Source organism: Stegodyphus dumicola, chromosome X2 (assembly GCF_044657685.1).
Source record: "Stegodyphus dumicola isolate Sdum_Otavi_A_Nest chromosome X2, ASM4465768v1".
Classification (NCBI taxonomy): Eukaryota; Metazoa; Arthropoda; class Arachnida; order Araneae; family Eresidae; genus Stegodyphus; species Stegodyphus dumicola.
Window position 1 is genome coordinate 159805377 of NC_140781.1, and position 18904 is coordinate 159824280.

The 18904-nt window shown below is 33.4% G+C and overlaps 1 protein-coding gene across 5 annotated transcripts in view; it reads right to left on the minus strand.

The window, feature by feature from the left end:
• The window catches only part of LOC118201138 (importin subunit alpha-3-like), a 104206-nt gene that overhangs the window by 64908 nt on the left and 20394 nt on the right, over nucleotides 1-18904 (minus strand). For all 5 annotated transcript variants that reach the window (XR_015039103.1, XR_015039102.1, XM_085809554.1 and 2 more), the window contains one exon: nucleotides 12641-12855. Coding sequence is in view for 3 of the 5 variants with exons in the window: in XM_085809554.1 (XP_085665680.1) it covers nucleotides 12641-12855 (215 nt within the window). In the remaining 2 variants the exon portion in view is untranslated. The remainder of the gene's footprint in view (nucleotides 1-12640; nucleotides 12856-18904) is intronic.

The following is an 18904-nucleotide window of genomic DNA, read 5'->3' on the forward strand; positions in this document are numbered from 1 at the left end:
ACAAACAAAAACAAAACTGAAACAAGTAGTAAATATTTACAAAGCATTTTAAATGTTTAAAATGTAGAAGAACGCTTGAAGTGCATTACATCCACCCTGCAGAAATCTCACTTGAATGTGCTAGGCACGTTATGGATGAAAAAGGAGGTTAATGATGCTCATCGTAAGGGCACCAATGCTTTTATTCAAATTGGACACTGTTTACCAAGATATAAGGGTGTCGCAGAATAAAGGTGCTCACACCACCAAAAGTTCACTTTATACCTTAAAAAAAGTAATCTTCATCAAGAAAATGGGACACCCAAGTATTTGTCTGTGGGTAACAGCTGCCGACTCAGAGAAAGGTGCGAGTACCTTTATGATGGGATCGTTATGAAGTCATTTGGGTGGTAGGATTTGAAAATTCCCTGCTTTTCTCCTTTTTCAATTCTTTATAAAGAATTAAATCCAATAATTATAAATTTGAGAGAAGCTAACAAAAACAAGACAACGAATTTTATATATTTACATATACTTTATGATCCATTTGGAAAGAGGAGGACCAGTCAATATTTATTTAAAGAATTTGTTTTATTCTGCATGTATCCTGGAATTGTGGTTAATGTTTCATCTGTTCTTAATACAGTGACAAAGCGAAGCCTTCGTCCCCAACATCAGGGAACATTCCGACTTCCTGATAGCTACATCTGCCTCTGCATTTCAGCTCATATCTTGAAAAAAAAACCATTTTTATTGTGTGATTTAAACATTTTTCTTTCTATACATCACTTAAAATTTATTTTTATTGAAGTTATTACATTTTAAAATATGAGTTGTAAAATCCAAATTTGAGCTTTAGTATAATAGAAAGATTTATGAAAACATTCCATGAAAGAAATTTGTTTTATTTATTATAACCTGTAATCAGTGGCGTAAATAAGAGTATGCAAGGAATGCCGTCGCATAGGGGCCCGAAGGTTTAGGGGGCCCTTAAATGTCCTGCTGAACTACATTTACATGTTTAAACTTAAAAGTATCTTTTTACCTTTAGCTTTTCATTTTTATTTTTAGAGTTTGTACTACTATGAATTCTTATTTTAATATAATAGAATTCGTCTTCTTTTAAGTTTTTAAGGGCCCTCTTCCTATATGGTGCAGTGACGCAGTTCCGTATAAGACGCAGAAAAGGGGCCCTTGGAAGCCCATGAAACAGTTAAATTCAGTGTTTGCAAAAGTTAATATTCCATCATTCGACTATGAAATAGTAACTTCGTGACCTACCTCAGTTCAGGCATAGGAGTCAGCAGAAAATAGGAAAAGTTCCTTTGTATTTCTTAGTTTCTTACCGGAAAATTTTTAAAGGCGGCCCCCTGAAGGAAAGGTTTCTCCCTTTGCAATCCCAATTCAACAGGAGGTGGAAGTGGAAATTAATTGTAACTATTTATTATAATGTAATTATTTTGTATATTAATTTGTTTCTATATACTTTGTTATTATGATCAAATAATTAATAGACACATTTCCTAAGTATAAATAAAGAAGTAATGTCCACCAGCGGCTGAGCGGTAAAGTCGCTGAACACTGGTAGTTCGGTCCCAGGTTCGAATCCTGCGAACAGGCTGGCTGCATGGGCGTTTTCGTGGTTTTCCCCATGTGTAACGTGCATACGAGCCAGTTCCCCTTAGAAAGTTCTCCACGAAGGCATCCCTCCCCTTAGGCAGATAGCCCTAGTGTGCTTTGCCATAATTAAATAAACCAAACCTAAAGAAGTAACTAAACAGGATTCTGGTACTTAATTTCGAATAACCTTTGCAAATTAAGAGGAAACGTAGTATATTATTTGCAGTTCGAAATTTTCACAATATGTCGTTCCGAAGCATTTAATTTTGTTCATATATTGAATCTGTTACTAGCACTTCCATTAAACCCAAGTCCAAAAATCAGGACTAATATTAAGCTTGAAATTGAATTTATTAATGTGAATGATTTTTACAATTTAATATAACATGTATTGTGTTGGTTCACTATAAACGGCGTATCACTTTTCAAATTGTTGCCACCAAATAATTTCACCCTGTACTATTTTTTAAAAAATTAAATAAGGAAGAATCTGCATAAATGTATGTATGTTTCTCGCACTATGATGAAACAACGTTACCTAGAATGTTTGAACGTACGGTTCTCACAATGTAAAAAACGACGGTGCAGTCGCACCCACCAGAAAGCAGGGTATAGGGACGGGAAAATTTTGGTTTTAGAAGTATGAAACATTTCAAAATGGCAAAGTTAAAGGCGGATTGATTTTTTTCTCTTTTTTAGACTAATAATCTGAAGGGGGAAATCATTTGTAAGTATCAATTGCTAACTCCAGAATGTAAGCTTTCCTTTCTTAAGGACACAAAATTATTGACGTAAGTTGAGCAGTCGTGGCATAAAAGGACTTTGCCCCACCCACATGTCGAAATGGTGTTCTCGTCCAGGAAATGCAAAGAATTTATGACACCACATTTAGAAAAGAGAGATTTCCCGTTTCTTATGGATCTTTGAATGAATTCAAGGTCAAAGAAAAAAGGGGCATGTTTTATGTGACAACTCCCTTTGCAATCCCAATTCAACGGGTTTTGTTGTGTTTCAACAAAGAACACAAAGTTTCATTCTGGTTGCTTAAACATTAAGCGGCAAATATTCCAATTAATTTTTTTTTCCTTAAATTTATCGAAAATCATGACTTCTTCTTCACTTATGTGGAGAGGAAATGGAATGGAGGAAGGAATATTTTTACTTGAAATAATGAGTAAATCAATATTTATCGTATTTTTCATATCAAAATTTACAAAATATTCTCACATTGCAGATAAAGTGCAGGTTAAGAATTCTTTAAAATTCCTAAACGAGAATTAAATCTGAAGGCATAGAACTCGTAAATTGATTTGCTTTAGGAAAGAGAATAGCTGTGGTGTTTCTTAGTTTGTAAATTACTCATCTACCAAAAATTCACACTAATCTGTAAAAGATAATTCTGAAGATATTAAATTTGTTTTGAAAGAAATATTTTAATTTCCCTTCGTTTGAAAAAATATAATAAATTACAATTCATTTTAACAACGTGAAACATTTAAGCTTAGAATTCAGTAATGCGCAATAATTTGTATGTTATTTAAATGGAACTGAATTGAATTATTATATAATAATAAAGCACTCGAGGAATATTTGCCCAAGGGGAAGAACGCCTTCATGGAGTACTTTCTAATCGTTGTTTGAAATGAAAAAGTGTGTGTGTGTGTCTGATTGTAGCAAAGTCTCGAGGGCTATCTGCCTAAGGGAAGGAATGCCTTCGTGGAGGACTTTCTAAGGGAAACTGGCTCGTATACACATTACATATGGGAAAAACCACGAAAACGCCCATGCAGCCAGTCCGTTCGCGGGATTCGAACCTCGGACCGAACTACCAGTGTTCAGCGACTTTACCGCTCGGCCGCTAGTGGGCCATTATTTGAAATGAAACTTTAAAATTTACACTTTTGCTTTTAATTAATTTAAATTTTTATTCTACTTTTACGTTGCAGAGAGCATTCAGTACGTGAAATCATCAATAATAATATAATAATGATAATAAAATGACATCATGCAACTAAAAGTATATACTACTTCGTAAATTTTGATAAATTAATTACTGAAAATATTAAGCATATCAATGGCAGCGTTGGACCTAATAGTTTTAAGTTGCATTTCAACATCTGAAAGAACACGAATTACAATACAATTTTCACTACACAGACGAATGGAAAAGAATTCTCCCACTTTTATTGCAATATTTCAATAATTTTTGCAATTAAAAAAATTAGTTAAAACGTTTTAGTGGAAAATGATGCGATTTTTCACTCATAAAAATCCCTTTTCGCATTATTCTCTTTCATTTTTTTTGGCACCACTGCGTAGCTTTTCCAAGACATAAATAGGTTCCGTTAATATATGTTCCCATACATTATATGTATTTTTCATATTTTTGTCATTAATAAATTAATGTTTAAGATAAAAATGATACGGCTTAATTTATAAGCAATGTAAAAACTGGGAATCTGAGGTAATTAATTTCTGAGCCAGAAATAGTTGTTTTAAGACGTAAATAAAAAATATAACAATAATCAAAAATATTAATGCTTTTAAAATATATCATGATTTTTGCTTTCCTAACTGATTTTTGCTTTTTGATCCACCTGGGGTAAAAAAAAAATCTATTTTCATTAAATGATGTTTTTTGCATTTTTCTAAGAAGTGCGCAAAACTTGTTTCATACAACTTTATTTTTAGTAATTATGAAGAAACTTTATACTTGTTTCCTAAACAAGTATTTATTTATGCTAATTTTAGAATCTATGCGACAGAGTACTCATCTTCAAATACGTTAGTGTCAATAAGTTTAACTACAAATTATTAAACATTTCTGGAAACTTGAAACTTGGAAGGTTTAATTTTAAAATTTCCATTTCACATATTACAGTCATCTTCAAAGCTCTTTGGATACAGGTCAATAAAATTGTTTATTATTTCATCCTAAACTTGTGGAAGAATTTCCTAAAATTATTCGAATATCCATAATTTTTACTATTAAATATTTAATAATTATACATTAACTGAAATACATTTATAGTACAGAGGAAATGCTAAAAGATATTGCAGGTCATGTATTATGTGTCATTGGAATATGACAATAATAATAGTAGAATTTGACTGAAAAAAAAAAAAAAAAAGATGTTTCAGCTTTTTTAGAAAAGAAAGTGGACATTTTACAGTAAAAATTTAGATGAAAGTTTTACTGTGACTCAACTTGGGAAGACACTGGAAATTTATGGTGGAGGTGGGGTCCCTTTCTTTGCTAAACAGCTGCGTGGAAGTGTGAAATGCTATCTTCAGTATACTTGTAATTGGCTGATGACTCAGAACAGTAAACTGAACTTGCTTGTATTCTAATGACATTTCTCTAGTCTACATCACTACATTGAGAGCATAAAGAAGTTTTTCTTTAAAATTAAATTTGAAAGGGATCTCAAATATAATTCTTCATTATAAAGGTAAGTTATTGATTTGTAATATTACATAAACTAAATTCTTATAATTTCAAACTTACTAAAAACTCAATTTAACTAAACTTTTAATCCATTTATCTAAAAATCCAAACTTATCACCATTAACAATGCAAATGTCTTCCAATATTAATAACGTATTGTTATATTAACATGAAATATTTTTATGATAAATATGAAATATAAATATATGTTTCCATACATTAAGAAACATAATGACAGGCCAAAAATAAAAAACAAATTTTTTTTTTAAACTTGTCCTGCACTATAGCTGCAGGATTGAAGTAAAATAAACTTAAAGCATCTAAAGTTAAAATTAAATTGGAATCAAAGGAAGGCAATTCCTTGACGCTATAAATAACTGCAAACGTGTATAAGAGGTTTAACACAATATCTAAACAAATTTAAAATAAGAATTCATAGTAGCACAAACTCGAAAAATAAAAATGCAAAAGGGAAAAAAAAAAAATTATAAAAATTATTCTCCTTTTACTGAAACTCCAATTTGGAACTCATCAGGAGAAAATGAATTAAAGCTTCCTAATAGTCGATTAATACGTTTTGAAAACATATTTCGTTGTCCTGGTTCATTTGAGATCTAAAACTGTAAAAAGAATTAATTAAATTTTCATTTAAGACATTAAAATTCATATAAAACCGAAAAATCGAATCTGAAATGTACGAGAATTTTCTCTACACGCTTTCGAAACACTTGGAAAAAAGAATAAAACATAACATTGTGCCAAATTGACTACTAAAAAAAGTCATAAAACTTTTCATTATGCAAATTGACCTTTCAAAAAAAAAAAAATTGTTTAAAGCCATTATGTGCAAATCCGAAATTCAAAAGCAATTACAAATAAAGAGCAAAGCAAATGTACTTTAAACCAAATTGTCATTTAAACAACACTCAAAAATTGGGTGATCCCCGAAATAGTTCACATATTCTGAGCGTTTTGTCTAAGAGATGATGCAAGCATGATTTTTTTTTTTTTTTTTTTTTAATTTCTTGATATGTAATTCTAATGTGTAATGTCTTCGAACTGCAAATTCATCAGCAAATTTGAACTCCAATAATTCAAAACATAAACAATTCGTTTAACAAACGAAATAAGTGTCTGAAATTATTGAAAACTTTTTTTATATTAATGCTTTTCGTGTTTTATTGCATACATTTAAAATATTTTTGAAACATTCTTATTTGAGAATTTAATTATACAGCTTAGAAACAATGAAAACTATACTGCAGCTTAAATTGTAATTGACAGGAAAGTAATGCAATACATTAATATTAAGATTATTATATAAAAGTTTTAATTGTCAATTTTTGTGCTTATGTATGTTTAAATATCTGTAATTCCCTTATCTTCGGTTTTTATAGCTGTAATTCTGAATAAAATACAAATTTTTCTTATGTCCTTTCATTCTTTAATTGCCCACCAACGGCCGAGCGGTAAAGACTCTGATCACTGGTAGTTTGGTCCCAGGTTCGAATCCTTGGACAAACGGGCTGGCTGCATGGGCATTTTCGTGGTTTTCCCCATGTGTAACGTGTATACGAGCCAGTTTCCCTTAAAAAGTTCTCCACGAAGGCAACCCTCCCTTTAGGCAGATAGCCCTCGTGTGCTTTGCCATAATTAAATAATCCAATCCAATCCATTCTTTTATCATTAAATTAAAGTGTTTATTTCTATGTACTCTAAGTTTGCATTATCCTTGATTTTTAAAATGATGCGAAAAACTAAACTAAAGCAATATTGAATTCGATAACAGGCATAAAAGTCAACAAAATATAAATTCCAAATTGCCCGAGATATGTTTTTGCTTGTATATGTGTGTATATTATGTAAATGTGTGTATTTGCATGTATATGTGTGTATTCAATATCTTTCTTTCTTTTGTCTTTCGTATCTTATCTTACTAATTTTCTTACTTTTCATTTGTTTCAATATTCATATAAGTTTTATGATTTCCTTATTATTTCTTTATATACCATTAGTTTTAAAATTAAAGCATACCTTTTAACTTTACATTTTATTTGATTTTAATTATTCCTTGTTTTATTTGTTTACTTTATAATCATTTTTCATTCACTGTTCTTGATGGCTTACAGTAGGACCTTTAGCTCCTAAATTAAGCCCAGGTTTAATAAATATCAATGTGCATAATTTTAACCTCTAAAGACTTGTATGCTTTTTTGGATTATCCCGGCAAAGATTAATCACGCAGAATCTACATACATTACAGAAGCTAGTTAATCAGAAACTTATTGTAATGAATTTTTACATTAATCCTTCCAGATTTTAGTTCAGGAAATTAATAGAATAAAAACATTTAAAAAATAAAATGAGTTAAAAATTTAATATAGCATTAATTCAGAAAAAAATCTGAAAGGTTTCAGATTTTAAATTGCGTTTAAAGGGGCGTTTTTTTAATGTTTTGTGTGTTACCTTTATTTATTAAATATTATGTTTTTTACACTTAAACCATAAAATTCAGTTTAACAGCAATGTCGCAAAATAATTTTAAAATCAACATATCTTTAAAATTTCCGATACACAGTTCCGCGCGATTTTTTTTCCCTTGTAGAGTGTTGTCACTGCTCACTTTTAAATCGGTGAGTTTGTTAATCAAAAATTCGTTAATGTTTTACACAATATGAAATTGATAATAAAGCAAATTCCAAATTTGGGCTTCCAGATGCCCATATTCGGGTGGAAACGTGCATTATTCAAAATTGGATGGCTCTAGGTACCGTTGTTTTATCCCAATGCAAGAAATATAGATACGTTTATGCAGATTCTTCCTTATTTAATTTCACTAAATATAACACAGGGTGATAATATTGGGTGGCAACAATTTGAATAGTGAATCAGACATTTATAGTGATCCAACGCAAAATGCCAAAATGAAAATAATAGACCAACAGAGCAAATTGCACTTTTTTTGGACTAAAACATTAATTTATTTTGCTTAATTTTTATTCATTAAATATTTATACTGGTTGCAATAATCTTTTTCACAAGCATATTACTCTCTCCTGATAGTATAAACAATAAATTTTAAAAATTTAAATTTGATCAATCTTAGCTAAATTTGCGCTAGATTTTTCACACTAAAAGTTCTAAATTTTTAGCATAAAAAGGCTATTAATTTCGTTTTGGCATTTTGCATTAGTTCACTATAAATATCGTTTCACTTTTCAAATAGTTGCCGCTAAATATTACAGCCCTGTGTTATATTTAAAGAAATTAAATAATGAAAAATCTGCATAAACGTATCTATATTTCTCGCATTGGGGTAAAACAACGGTACCTAGAGCCATCCAATTTTGAATCATGTAATCTTGCACCAAATATGGGCATCTGGAAGCCCGAATTTGGAATTTGAAATTTGTTTTATTATCGATTTCATATTTTATAACTCTTTAACGTGTTTTTGATTAGGAAACTCAACGATTTCAAAGCGAGCAATGGAAATTTTTTACGAAAAAAAAATTATCTCTAGTGTGCGAGACTGTATTGGAAATTCTAAAGATATGCTCATACGATATTGCTGTTGAATTTAATTTAATGGTTTAAGCGGGAAGAACATGATATTTAATAAATAAACATTGCTATTCGTTCTGTAGAAAAAAGATTTGAACTTACTCGGGAATACGGAGCATGCTACGGTACAGTTTCCTGTACAACGTAGGAACCCTCAACTTCAGAGAACTTTTGAATAGACGCAAAGACTAGAAATTGAAACTCACAAATAAACATTCGAGTAATCTGAATGCTTCGGAACTTTGTGATGACCTGGAAGATCTGTCAAAATACATCGTTCCTGGAGCGGAGCCCCTTTTCATTTTAGAATATGTATAAAATCTTGAATGTTTTGCAAATATACTGGAGTGGAACTTCGAATTTTGCTGTCCTTTCCTATAACAGTTGCAAGTGGAGAGAGATATTTTTCAAAATTAAAATACATACAAACTTGTTTAAGATCTTCTATGATGGAGACTAGGCTGACAAATCTTGCTCTAATTTCTATAGAGCAAGATGCACCTAAAGAAATTGATCTTTCTGACTATGTTCGAGAGTTTTCGGAAATGAAGGCAAGGAGCTTTTATAAAATTATAGCTAATATTATAAAATAAAAGTTGTTACCCTGGTAAAAAAAAAAAAAAACATTCAAAAATAAATATTTACACATATTTTGGCGCAATTGAAAAATATGACTATTCTTCAGCTGCCTGTAATGATTATGAAATGTTTATCAAGACATACTTTTGAAAGACCACCATTTTACAATATATTAGGATAGAAATTTTAATTTCTTAATACAAATTCAAAAGATTAACATTTTACAAACAACAAATTAAACTAAGTGTACCTATAACAGTGTAGACTTAAATTCAAGTCTGGCATTCAATAAAACATGATTACTAAGTTTTTTATGAATATATGTTGAATAAATACTTTAAATATGATCTTAGTTTCATAAAAAATGAAGCATAGCATATACATGCAAATACAGCAGCAGAAAATTCAGTTAATTAATACAAAATTTAGAAATGAATCCCAAATTTATTTTAGAACTACTAAATAATTCCTCACTCTTCAACCACATTTACTTTTTACAAATAAATCCAAGTACTACAGTGAAATGCATAGATAAAAGCTCCAAGAAAAATACCTGAATCAGTGTTTATTAAAAATGCATTTCTTTATATAAATACATACATCATATACCTTAATACACTCATGTCCATAAATTAAGGATAGTTCGGAGTCATGCGCAAATCGAACTCTAAATAAATATATCACCTGTAAAATCACTACACACATCTTCAAGAATCATATGCAAATTTCAGGAAGTTACCAGATGACACCAATGGTACGTCACAATGATGAGAGTGTTAGTGTGATATATAAGGAATACAGGCAAAGAAGTCAAATTGTTCGCAGGCGCTTTATAAGCATTTCAGTGCAATAATCGAATAGTTATGACACAAAGGATGCATTTGGATGATTTTTAACGTGGTAGAATTATCGGCCACCTGGAATGTGGGCGTACCCAACTGGAAGTATCAGACAAACTTGGAATTGGCCAGAGTGACATCTCCAGGCTTTGGCAACGATTCCAAGATGATGGTAATGTGAGTAGACATTACAGCACAGGTCGCCCCAGAGTTACAATGCCAAATGGGGACCGGTATTTGGCAGTTACTGCCAAAAGAAACAGGCGGAGCACAGCCTCAGACCTGTCTCGTCAGCCACTGGTACAACAACAACAATTTAGGCTTCCCTGCCCCGTGAACTAAACCACACTACAGGTTTACTCCCCCTTTGGGCACATCGTGGAGATTCAACCTCCACTATTACCCTCCAGAGGAGCAGCGCACCACCTGGAATTCACCAGGCAGCACCGGTCGTCTTATGCTCCTACCAGTCGCATGGGCGAGCCCGTCGCAGTGGGCCATTACCCAGCAAACCGGGGGGAACCAAGCCTTCCGGCTATGGTTCCACACCGCTCAGGACATGCCAGTCACCGAGGCCGGCCAATAAGTGACCTTTCCCAGGGGCTTCAGAACCACCAATTTCATAAATTTTATCCCCCGTGGCCGAGACTGCCTAGGTACAGATCCTAGCCAGTAGCTTCGCAGAGTTCTCTACGTCGACCCCCCAGGGGGGGTCAGCCACTGGTACTACAATTTCAAGGCAGACCATGTACAGACGCTTAGAGCAAATTGGTCTATATGCTCGTAGACCTGTCAAATGCATTCCACTTACTGCAACTCACTGTCGCCTGCAGTTAGCCTGAAGTAGAGAGCATGCATTGTGGACACCGCAACAGTGGGCTTGTGTGATGTTTTCCGACGAGTCCAGGTTTAGCTTGCAGTCTGATTCTCGCCGGACTTTCATATGGAGAGCTCCAGGTACCCGTTACCACCAAGAAAACATCATTGAACGACACCGTTACGGTGGTGCAGGAGTGCTCGTTTGGGGTGGAATTATTCTGGGTTCCAGAACTGACTTGCATGTTCAAATTGGAACCATGATAAGCCAAATCTATCGGGACGTCATTCTGGAACAACATGTACGTTTGTTTCGGGACGCCATGGGCGCACAATTTGTGTTTATGGATAACAACGCCCGTTCTCACCGTGCAAACATCGTAAGCGAATGCCTTCAATCAGAGGATATCACCCGTATAGACTGGCCAGCATTCTCACCAGACTTGAATCCAATAGAGCACGTGTGGGACATGCTTGGCCGATGAGTTGCAGCCCGTCAACCTCCTCCTACATGTCTACCGGAACTTCGGAGAGCATTGCTTTTTGAGTAGTGCAATATCCCCCAAGATCAGATCGATAATTTGATACTCAACATGCCTAGGCGTTGTATGGACTGTATTGCATCGTCTGGGAGACATACAATGTATTAACAATCATACCAACCATGTAATATTGGTTTTTTTTAAATAGGTTTTTTTTTTTTTTTTTTTTTTTGTTATTTCCTCCAGGGAGAAAAAATTGCTAATTCTTTTGCAGAAAGTTTTCTATCTCAAATTCTCTTATATTTATATTACAAGTCAATTATACAATCACAGAAATAAACATGGAATGAACTTTCTGCATTCTTCTGCTTTAACAACTCAACCAGTGCCAGGAGTTAAAAGCCGGCAAAAGCTATTTTGTTTCAAAAAACATATTTCTGCTGTATTACCCTGTTGGAGAACAACAAATAAGTGAAGAAATTTATGAAGAATGAAAAACTTATAGAAAAAGAGCAACAAATTGAACTTCACAAAATTTGTAGGGGCTGTCATATTTTCTAGCTCAGCATTAGCTTTCAAACTGTGCTGCACTTTCACCCTGATGCCTTCCAGTGTTAAACTGTTTTTATTTTTTCTACTATTTCATTACTTCTGTGAAACATTAGAAGAGAATATCAGATGAACAATGAAACCACCTTTTAAAAAAACCAATTTCTTAAAGTAGTCTTACACTATAAAGCGTAAATTTTAACTCAATGAAGAGTTGCCAAATTAGACACATAGAGATGGGCCCATCAAATATTGGAAAGGGAGAAATTTCTTGAGAAACTCTAAAAGCAAGCACTTGATTACTCTTATGTAGAAAACTGTAGCTACAATAGCTTAATCTACTTTTGAGCATTTTATATATTTCTAACAAGCACTGTCATTTTAAAAATTAGTCCGAAGTTCATAAAATTCAGAATTTTATGATCTTTTGTAATAATTGTATTTAAAAAAGTCAAACACATATGTTACTTTTATAATAGAATTTACAGCTTTAAATAAAAGCTCTCCTCCAAGCAATGAAAATAATGTTAAACATTTTTTATTTTATGGAAGAAAGTCTTGAATTACTTCCCACAAAATTCTTCATTTAAATGCTAAATCTTTTCATACAGATAAAAAAACAACTAGTCATTAAAGAAAATGAACTTAACATTTAGAAAATGAAAGCCTAAAATGACATTTGAATGAATAACATAAATGTGACAGAAGAAAAACACTGCATTCAAAACTTAATCAGAATAATGGGAATGAAAATAAATTCTTACATTTACATCAGTATGATGTATCAACATACAAAGAGCTGGGAGCAATTCTGTCATAGTTTCAACTGGAGGAAGTGGATCCTCGCTTCGACACAGATTCACAATAACCCAGGTAACATTTCTTAAAAATGGTACAGGAGTATCCGGTTTGATAAATGATAATAGAGGTGGAACAACTCCTAACCTTATCACATAATCTCTAAAAACTGGACCATCACCTGAAAGAAAAATAACCAAACGTTTAATCCTAAAATCCTCTAACATGAAATCAGCTCCTGTGACTAAAAAATTCCTATTAAACAATCATTTTAAAAGCAACACTTGAGCAATTTCCACCAATTTTGAGTAATATGAGATTTCTATCTAAGAAAATCATTAATCTAAACCAATTCCAGGGATAACAAACAAATTAAGAGGATGGGTAGAAATGATTAAATATCTATAATGAAGTATTTATTTTTAAAAGTTTCTGACAGATATAGTTATGTAGGAGTTCAGTCACTCTAATATATTAAGATTTAATGAGTTTCCTGCCACCTCAAATATCATCTGTGCAAACAGTTCATGTTTGTGTGTTTAATCATATTCTGTCAAACGATATTTAGCATTTGAAAGAGACTTGCTTTAGAACACTGTGCTTTAGAACATTGTGTGCTGAACTAACACAATAGCAGATCAGAACCATCATTTACTTCCAGTTTTGTTGCAAAAAAGTCAGCTACAGCATGTCACTGAATCACATGTACAGCTTTAGGTACTAACATATCATATGACACTGTAAAACTTTAGTACCAAAAGTTCAAAACCAAGGACTGTGACATTCACAGGGGTGTTTGTGGGACCCCAAAACATCCCCTGAAACTTTTACGGACTTACTACCGACATTTTGAAGTTTCGAGAAGAGGGGGAGAGAAATGAAAAATTACAATTATGAAGTATTGAATGACCTAATTATAAAAGTTCAATGAATTACTTTTTTTGCAAAATTAATAACCATAAATTTTCAAACATATAAACTACTACATTTTATGTAAATATTTTAAATTACCTGAATTAATTCTTTAAAAAAAAATATCTAATTTCTGCTGCTTTTTTTTATTTTCTGATGTTTGTGGACTTGTCTTTCTTTTGTGGTGAACTTCATAATTGCAGGAAAGTTGACTTTTATTTTCCTCATTTACAGTTAAAGAAATTTCCTCGAGAACTGCACATGCAGAGGTAGAAGCAGTTTGCTTTTCTGCTAATGTAGAAGGTTTTTCAGAGACTTTTTATAGGTGACTCATCTGAAATACATGTTTTTAAGTCCGCTTGATATGTTTTCCAACTTCTATTCATATTCAGTAAGGGATCTTTGTGAATTGGATCAGTCATTGGATTTTTTGAGCCATATTTTTCACATGAGGTTTCTTTAGAAGCCATTAAATCATATTTAATAGTCTGCACTGCATCTAGGGAATCAATCTTAAGAGAGGTTCTATAGTCAGTGACAAGTGTATCCATTAAGTTGAATGCACTTTCCACTAATGGGCCATGGAAGCAGCTAAGGCAGGCTTTGACCAATTTAGCCAATGTAGGATACTTATAATCATTTGTGAAATCATCTTTTAAATTAAAAACTTTAGACCAATATTTATCAATTGTACACTTGACTGATTTCCACTTTCATCAGATGTGTAAAGCACTTCTTTGGTGATATCAATATCACTCTGGTATAACCTTATTTCAGCTTCTACTTTTGACTTTTCATTATCACTAAAAATATGGGACATAAAAGATGATAATTTTTCAAAAGCTAATATTGTACTGGTTTTACCTCTTAGCTCTAGATCTAATGCTGTAAAACTAATTAGATATGAATTTTTAAGGGGTAATTTCTGTTTCATAATTTCTGTGCTGTATTAGTATAAGCGGTACTATTCGGTTTTGAGGGCCGTAAAAAAATTCCAGCGAAAATGTATGCACGAAAGCGTCAAATCTAGCAAACACGCCCATTTAACAGCGTGCCAAATCTAGTGTACGCGCTGATTTCAGATTGCATAAGTTTATATAGTTCTATATTTCTTAACACGCCATTGAAATACTAGTTTAATTTTTAATTCCTTTTTTGATAACCTATGGATTTAATAATTTGGGAATTGCCCACGATGAAAAGTCTGCGATAGAATTATAGGTAAAGTGCAGAATCACCCACTGCTTGAAGCGTTTTTAAGAATTGCAAATACTCGGTATCCATGTGCACATCGACTTATTTTCACTTAAAATAAAATCCCAGAATTGCACAAAAAGGGCACTGCGCACACCCCTGACTTTATCTATGTACACATCAACCTATTGTCACTTAAAAAGTAAAAGAAAATTGACAAAAATCCAATTGTTTTTTCCCTTGTAAAAAGCGGCAAACAAATAAGTGGGCGATTCTGCACTTTACCAAGAATGTTTTCAAAGAAAAGGCATCATTCATTACAGAAAATTATGTTTGAACAACCAACGAGATGACATTATGGTTTAGCGATAACTCGGTAGCGAAATATTATATCAACTTAAACTTTCATCTAAATTAAAACATCAATATTAGATAGTTATTTACTATTATACTTCCTTTCTTGCGTTAGGGTTGCCGCAATTACTTTTGGCAGCATTGGCATCAACAAAAGTTTGGCGATTTTTTACGGCCCTCGAAACCGAATAGTACCTTATAAGCTTTCATCAGAGAAATTTGGAATTCTTTTGCTATTGGATGATTTTTTGATAATTTCTTCAGGAGAGTGGAAGCTTCTGCACCAGTAAATATTACTTTGCTAGGTAGATGGAATTCTGGATTTGTGACATCAACCTTTAATAAATCATTATAAGATGTGCACTCTACATTTTCTGGCTTCATAAAAAAAGAGAAAAACTTTGCCATCAATTTACAAATACTGGAATGTATTAAACGAAGCATTGGTTTTTTTGTTTCAAATAATTTAATATATGTGTTGAACTCTGGTAATACTGCTGAATATAATGCCATATGCAATAAAGTTTTGTTTTGCATAACAAATAACCCATTTAGTATTCTTTTTTTCCGAGCTAAAGCATCCTTTGCGAGTTGTTGGGAATGCAAGCAAGAATACACCCCTACAACAATTTTTTTCTGAGCTGCAGAAATATTTCTTTTATTGTATACAGTTTCAACATAAGAAAAATAATCCCCTTTATCAGTTTTATCCAAGTAGTGAAAATAAAATGCAATAACAGCATCCCACAGATCTTTGATTCTTTCTAAAACACATAAAATGTACACCCACCTATGGTCTGGTCTCTTCAAGGGCTTAAGTTTTTTAATGGCAAGGGATTCACAGATTTTGAAAAAATTTTCTCTTTTACTGCAGCTTTTCATATCAAAATAGATGTCATCAAACAAATCTTCTAAGTATCTATCAAAACATGAAGCAAATTTTTTTGCACAGTTATTAGCTGTGTGACATGTGTCACCATCAATATCTAATAAGTGGGGTGCTTTGTTTGATCGTAGTCTGGTTTCAACGCCCTTTTTTTTCCACGCATGGTGTTACATGAGACCATTAATACACTAATTAAGTTTGCCCATGGAATATTATTATCTTCAATAGTATTAACAACTGCTTTAAAAACAGCTTCTGAATTGCAAGTTTCCATCTTTAGAGATGCAAAATGATGAACTACAACTTCATTTTGATTGTTGTCATAAAACTGCACCAATATTGCCAGTCTACTTTCTTGAGCATTGCTAGTACTTTCATCCAAATTTAGAGAAAATGGAGTCTCCTTTAAAGTTTTAATATTTTCCTTAATAGTTTTTGCGAGCCCATATTTCATCTTATAACATGCAGTAGTCCTAGTCATTTCCAATGAGTTTAGTGCCCTCTGATCGCGGCTCAACTTTTTGCAGAGTTCAATTAAATTGGGAGCTACATTGAAAGAAAGAGAATTCTCGGCGATAAACGAAGTTATTAATACCTCTTGGCGTGCTTTTCTTGTCACTATATCCAATGGCCGAGCACCAGTCTCCAGTAAGTCATCAGTATTTTTTGAATTAACATAATTACTTAAAGTCATTGAATGTCTAATGCACTTTGAATATTTTATGTGCGTCACAGTTTTAGAACGAGTTGTGAAAGCCTTGAATCCTTCCCCACCATACTTCAGCAGTCAGTTACAAAAAACACAATATGCTTGTCCAGCAACATTTATTTTCTTGCACCATGTGCTGATGGTATCCCCATTACCATCTCTATGCTCAATCCAGTTCTACCTAAATGCATTCCGGACACCTTCTTCTAATTGAATAATATCACTATTTATATCGAGAAATTTCATAGTAAAATTCTCTTGCATACATAAATAAAAAAAATATTTCAATAAACAAAACGAAAAATTTACACGTGCATCAATAAATGAAACGAAAATTTTACACAGCGGAGAAAAAAAAAGTTGAGAAGCGATCAATGACAAATAGCTAATACAGCGAAAAATCCCCCTTCTCTACTTATTGGCGCCACGCCAGGAGAGATAAGACCTTTGAACCCAGAATCATGTGATTGCACATCTGGTCGAACAAAGTCTCTCCCTTTTTTTTTCTGCCGTGCCTACTTGCTGAAAAGAATCCAGAAGAGAATGTCCGAGAACCGGGGGAATGAGTCATAACTCGCAATAAGGAAAGAACAAAAAAGAAGTTTTCCCCCCTTTTCACGCATTATCACTGCCTTTGGAGAAAGAAAGGAAAAGTTTTTACCACACACACTGACCTTGCGTTTTCTGCTTTCAAAGCAAACAAAATTACCCAGATCAAAATAAATAATTCATTATTATTCCTACTTCCTTTTGAATGACGATCCCCGGACCCCAGAATTCCGGGGTTTCCCCGGAGCACAAACACCACTGCATTTAAAAAGCAGAGTGCTCTGACTGGCCTACTGATGTTGATGAGGCCCACCTGCAATAACTTGCAGAAGAAGGGCAGTACGCAGCCACTCGAGAACTTGCTAAGGAATTAGACTTTAGTGCCATGTCCATTACTCATGCTTATGCATTGCATAAACTTAACATACAAAATCAACTGCTGAGAGCCACATGAGTTGAGTGAGTGAGAGGTTATTGGCGCAAAACCAAAGATGATTAAAATACGCCAAACACAGGATGAGATGATTACAATTGATGAAATTAAAATACAATTAAAAAAACCAAGTGGACAAATGTATCAAATCCGGAGGATGAAGTCATATAAAAACAAGGTAAAAGCACACATTAACATCCAAGACACAATCTTCAAAACAAAATACATTAGGTGTTAAAAGCCAGTCTCTTTTAAATAATAAAATAAATTAATATTGACCTCTCTTCCGATTAAACGGTCGAGAGGTAAGTCACAGTTATTAAAATATTTCTGATGAAGACTATTAAAACATGGACACTCAATTAAAATATGACGGACAGATAGACAAACATTACAATTTGAACAAACAGGCTCATTCTCAGCTTTTAAAAGGTAGTTATGTGTCACTCTAGTGTGGCCGATTCTGAGGCGAGTCAAAAGAACTTCCTAATTACGATTTTTGGTTAATTCCCAATGCTCAATTCTAAGCTTTACATGTCTTAATTTATTTTGAAGCTGAACATCCCAAAGTTGCTGCCATTTTTTTCGGATCTTGTTTTTCACAACACAACAGATGTCTCCAAAAGGGATGAGACGACTGGACAGTTCAACAGCACATTTCGCTGCGATATCTGCCAGCTCATTCCCTTTTGTTCCCACATGCCGGAAACCCAGCAGTACCTTAGTACCGGGAACCAGTAGTCCTTACCGGGAACCAGTAGACGACCTTAAGGTCGTCCTGTACTGGTAGCCATGGTATTATCTACAAAGAGTATCTGGAAAAAGTAAAGTCTACGGTAAGGTTGACAGTAAAGTATACGGCAAAATGCTAGTCCATGTTGATGCTACTATCAAGGAAAAATTCTGAACTCAGTTCCGGCACAAAAAGGTAATGTTCCATCGAGATAATGCAAGACCACATGTGGGCCCACCAGCGGCCGAGCGGTAAAGTCGCTGAACACTGGTAGTTCGGTCCGAGGTTCGAATCCCGCGAACGGGCTGGCTGCATGGGTGTTTTCGTGGTTTTCCCCATGTGTAACGTGTATATGAACCAGTTTCCCTTAGAAAGTCCTCCACGAAGGCATCCCTCCTCTTAGGCAGATAGCCCTTGTGTGCTTTGCCATAATTAAATACACCAACACCAAGACCACATG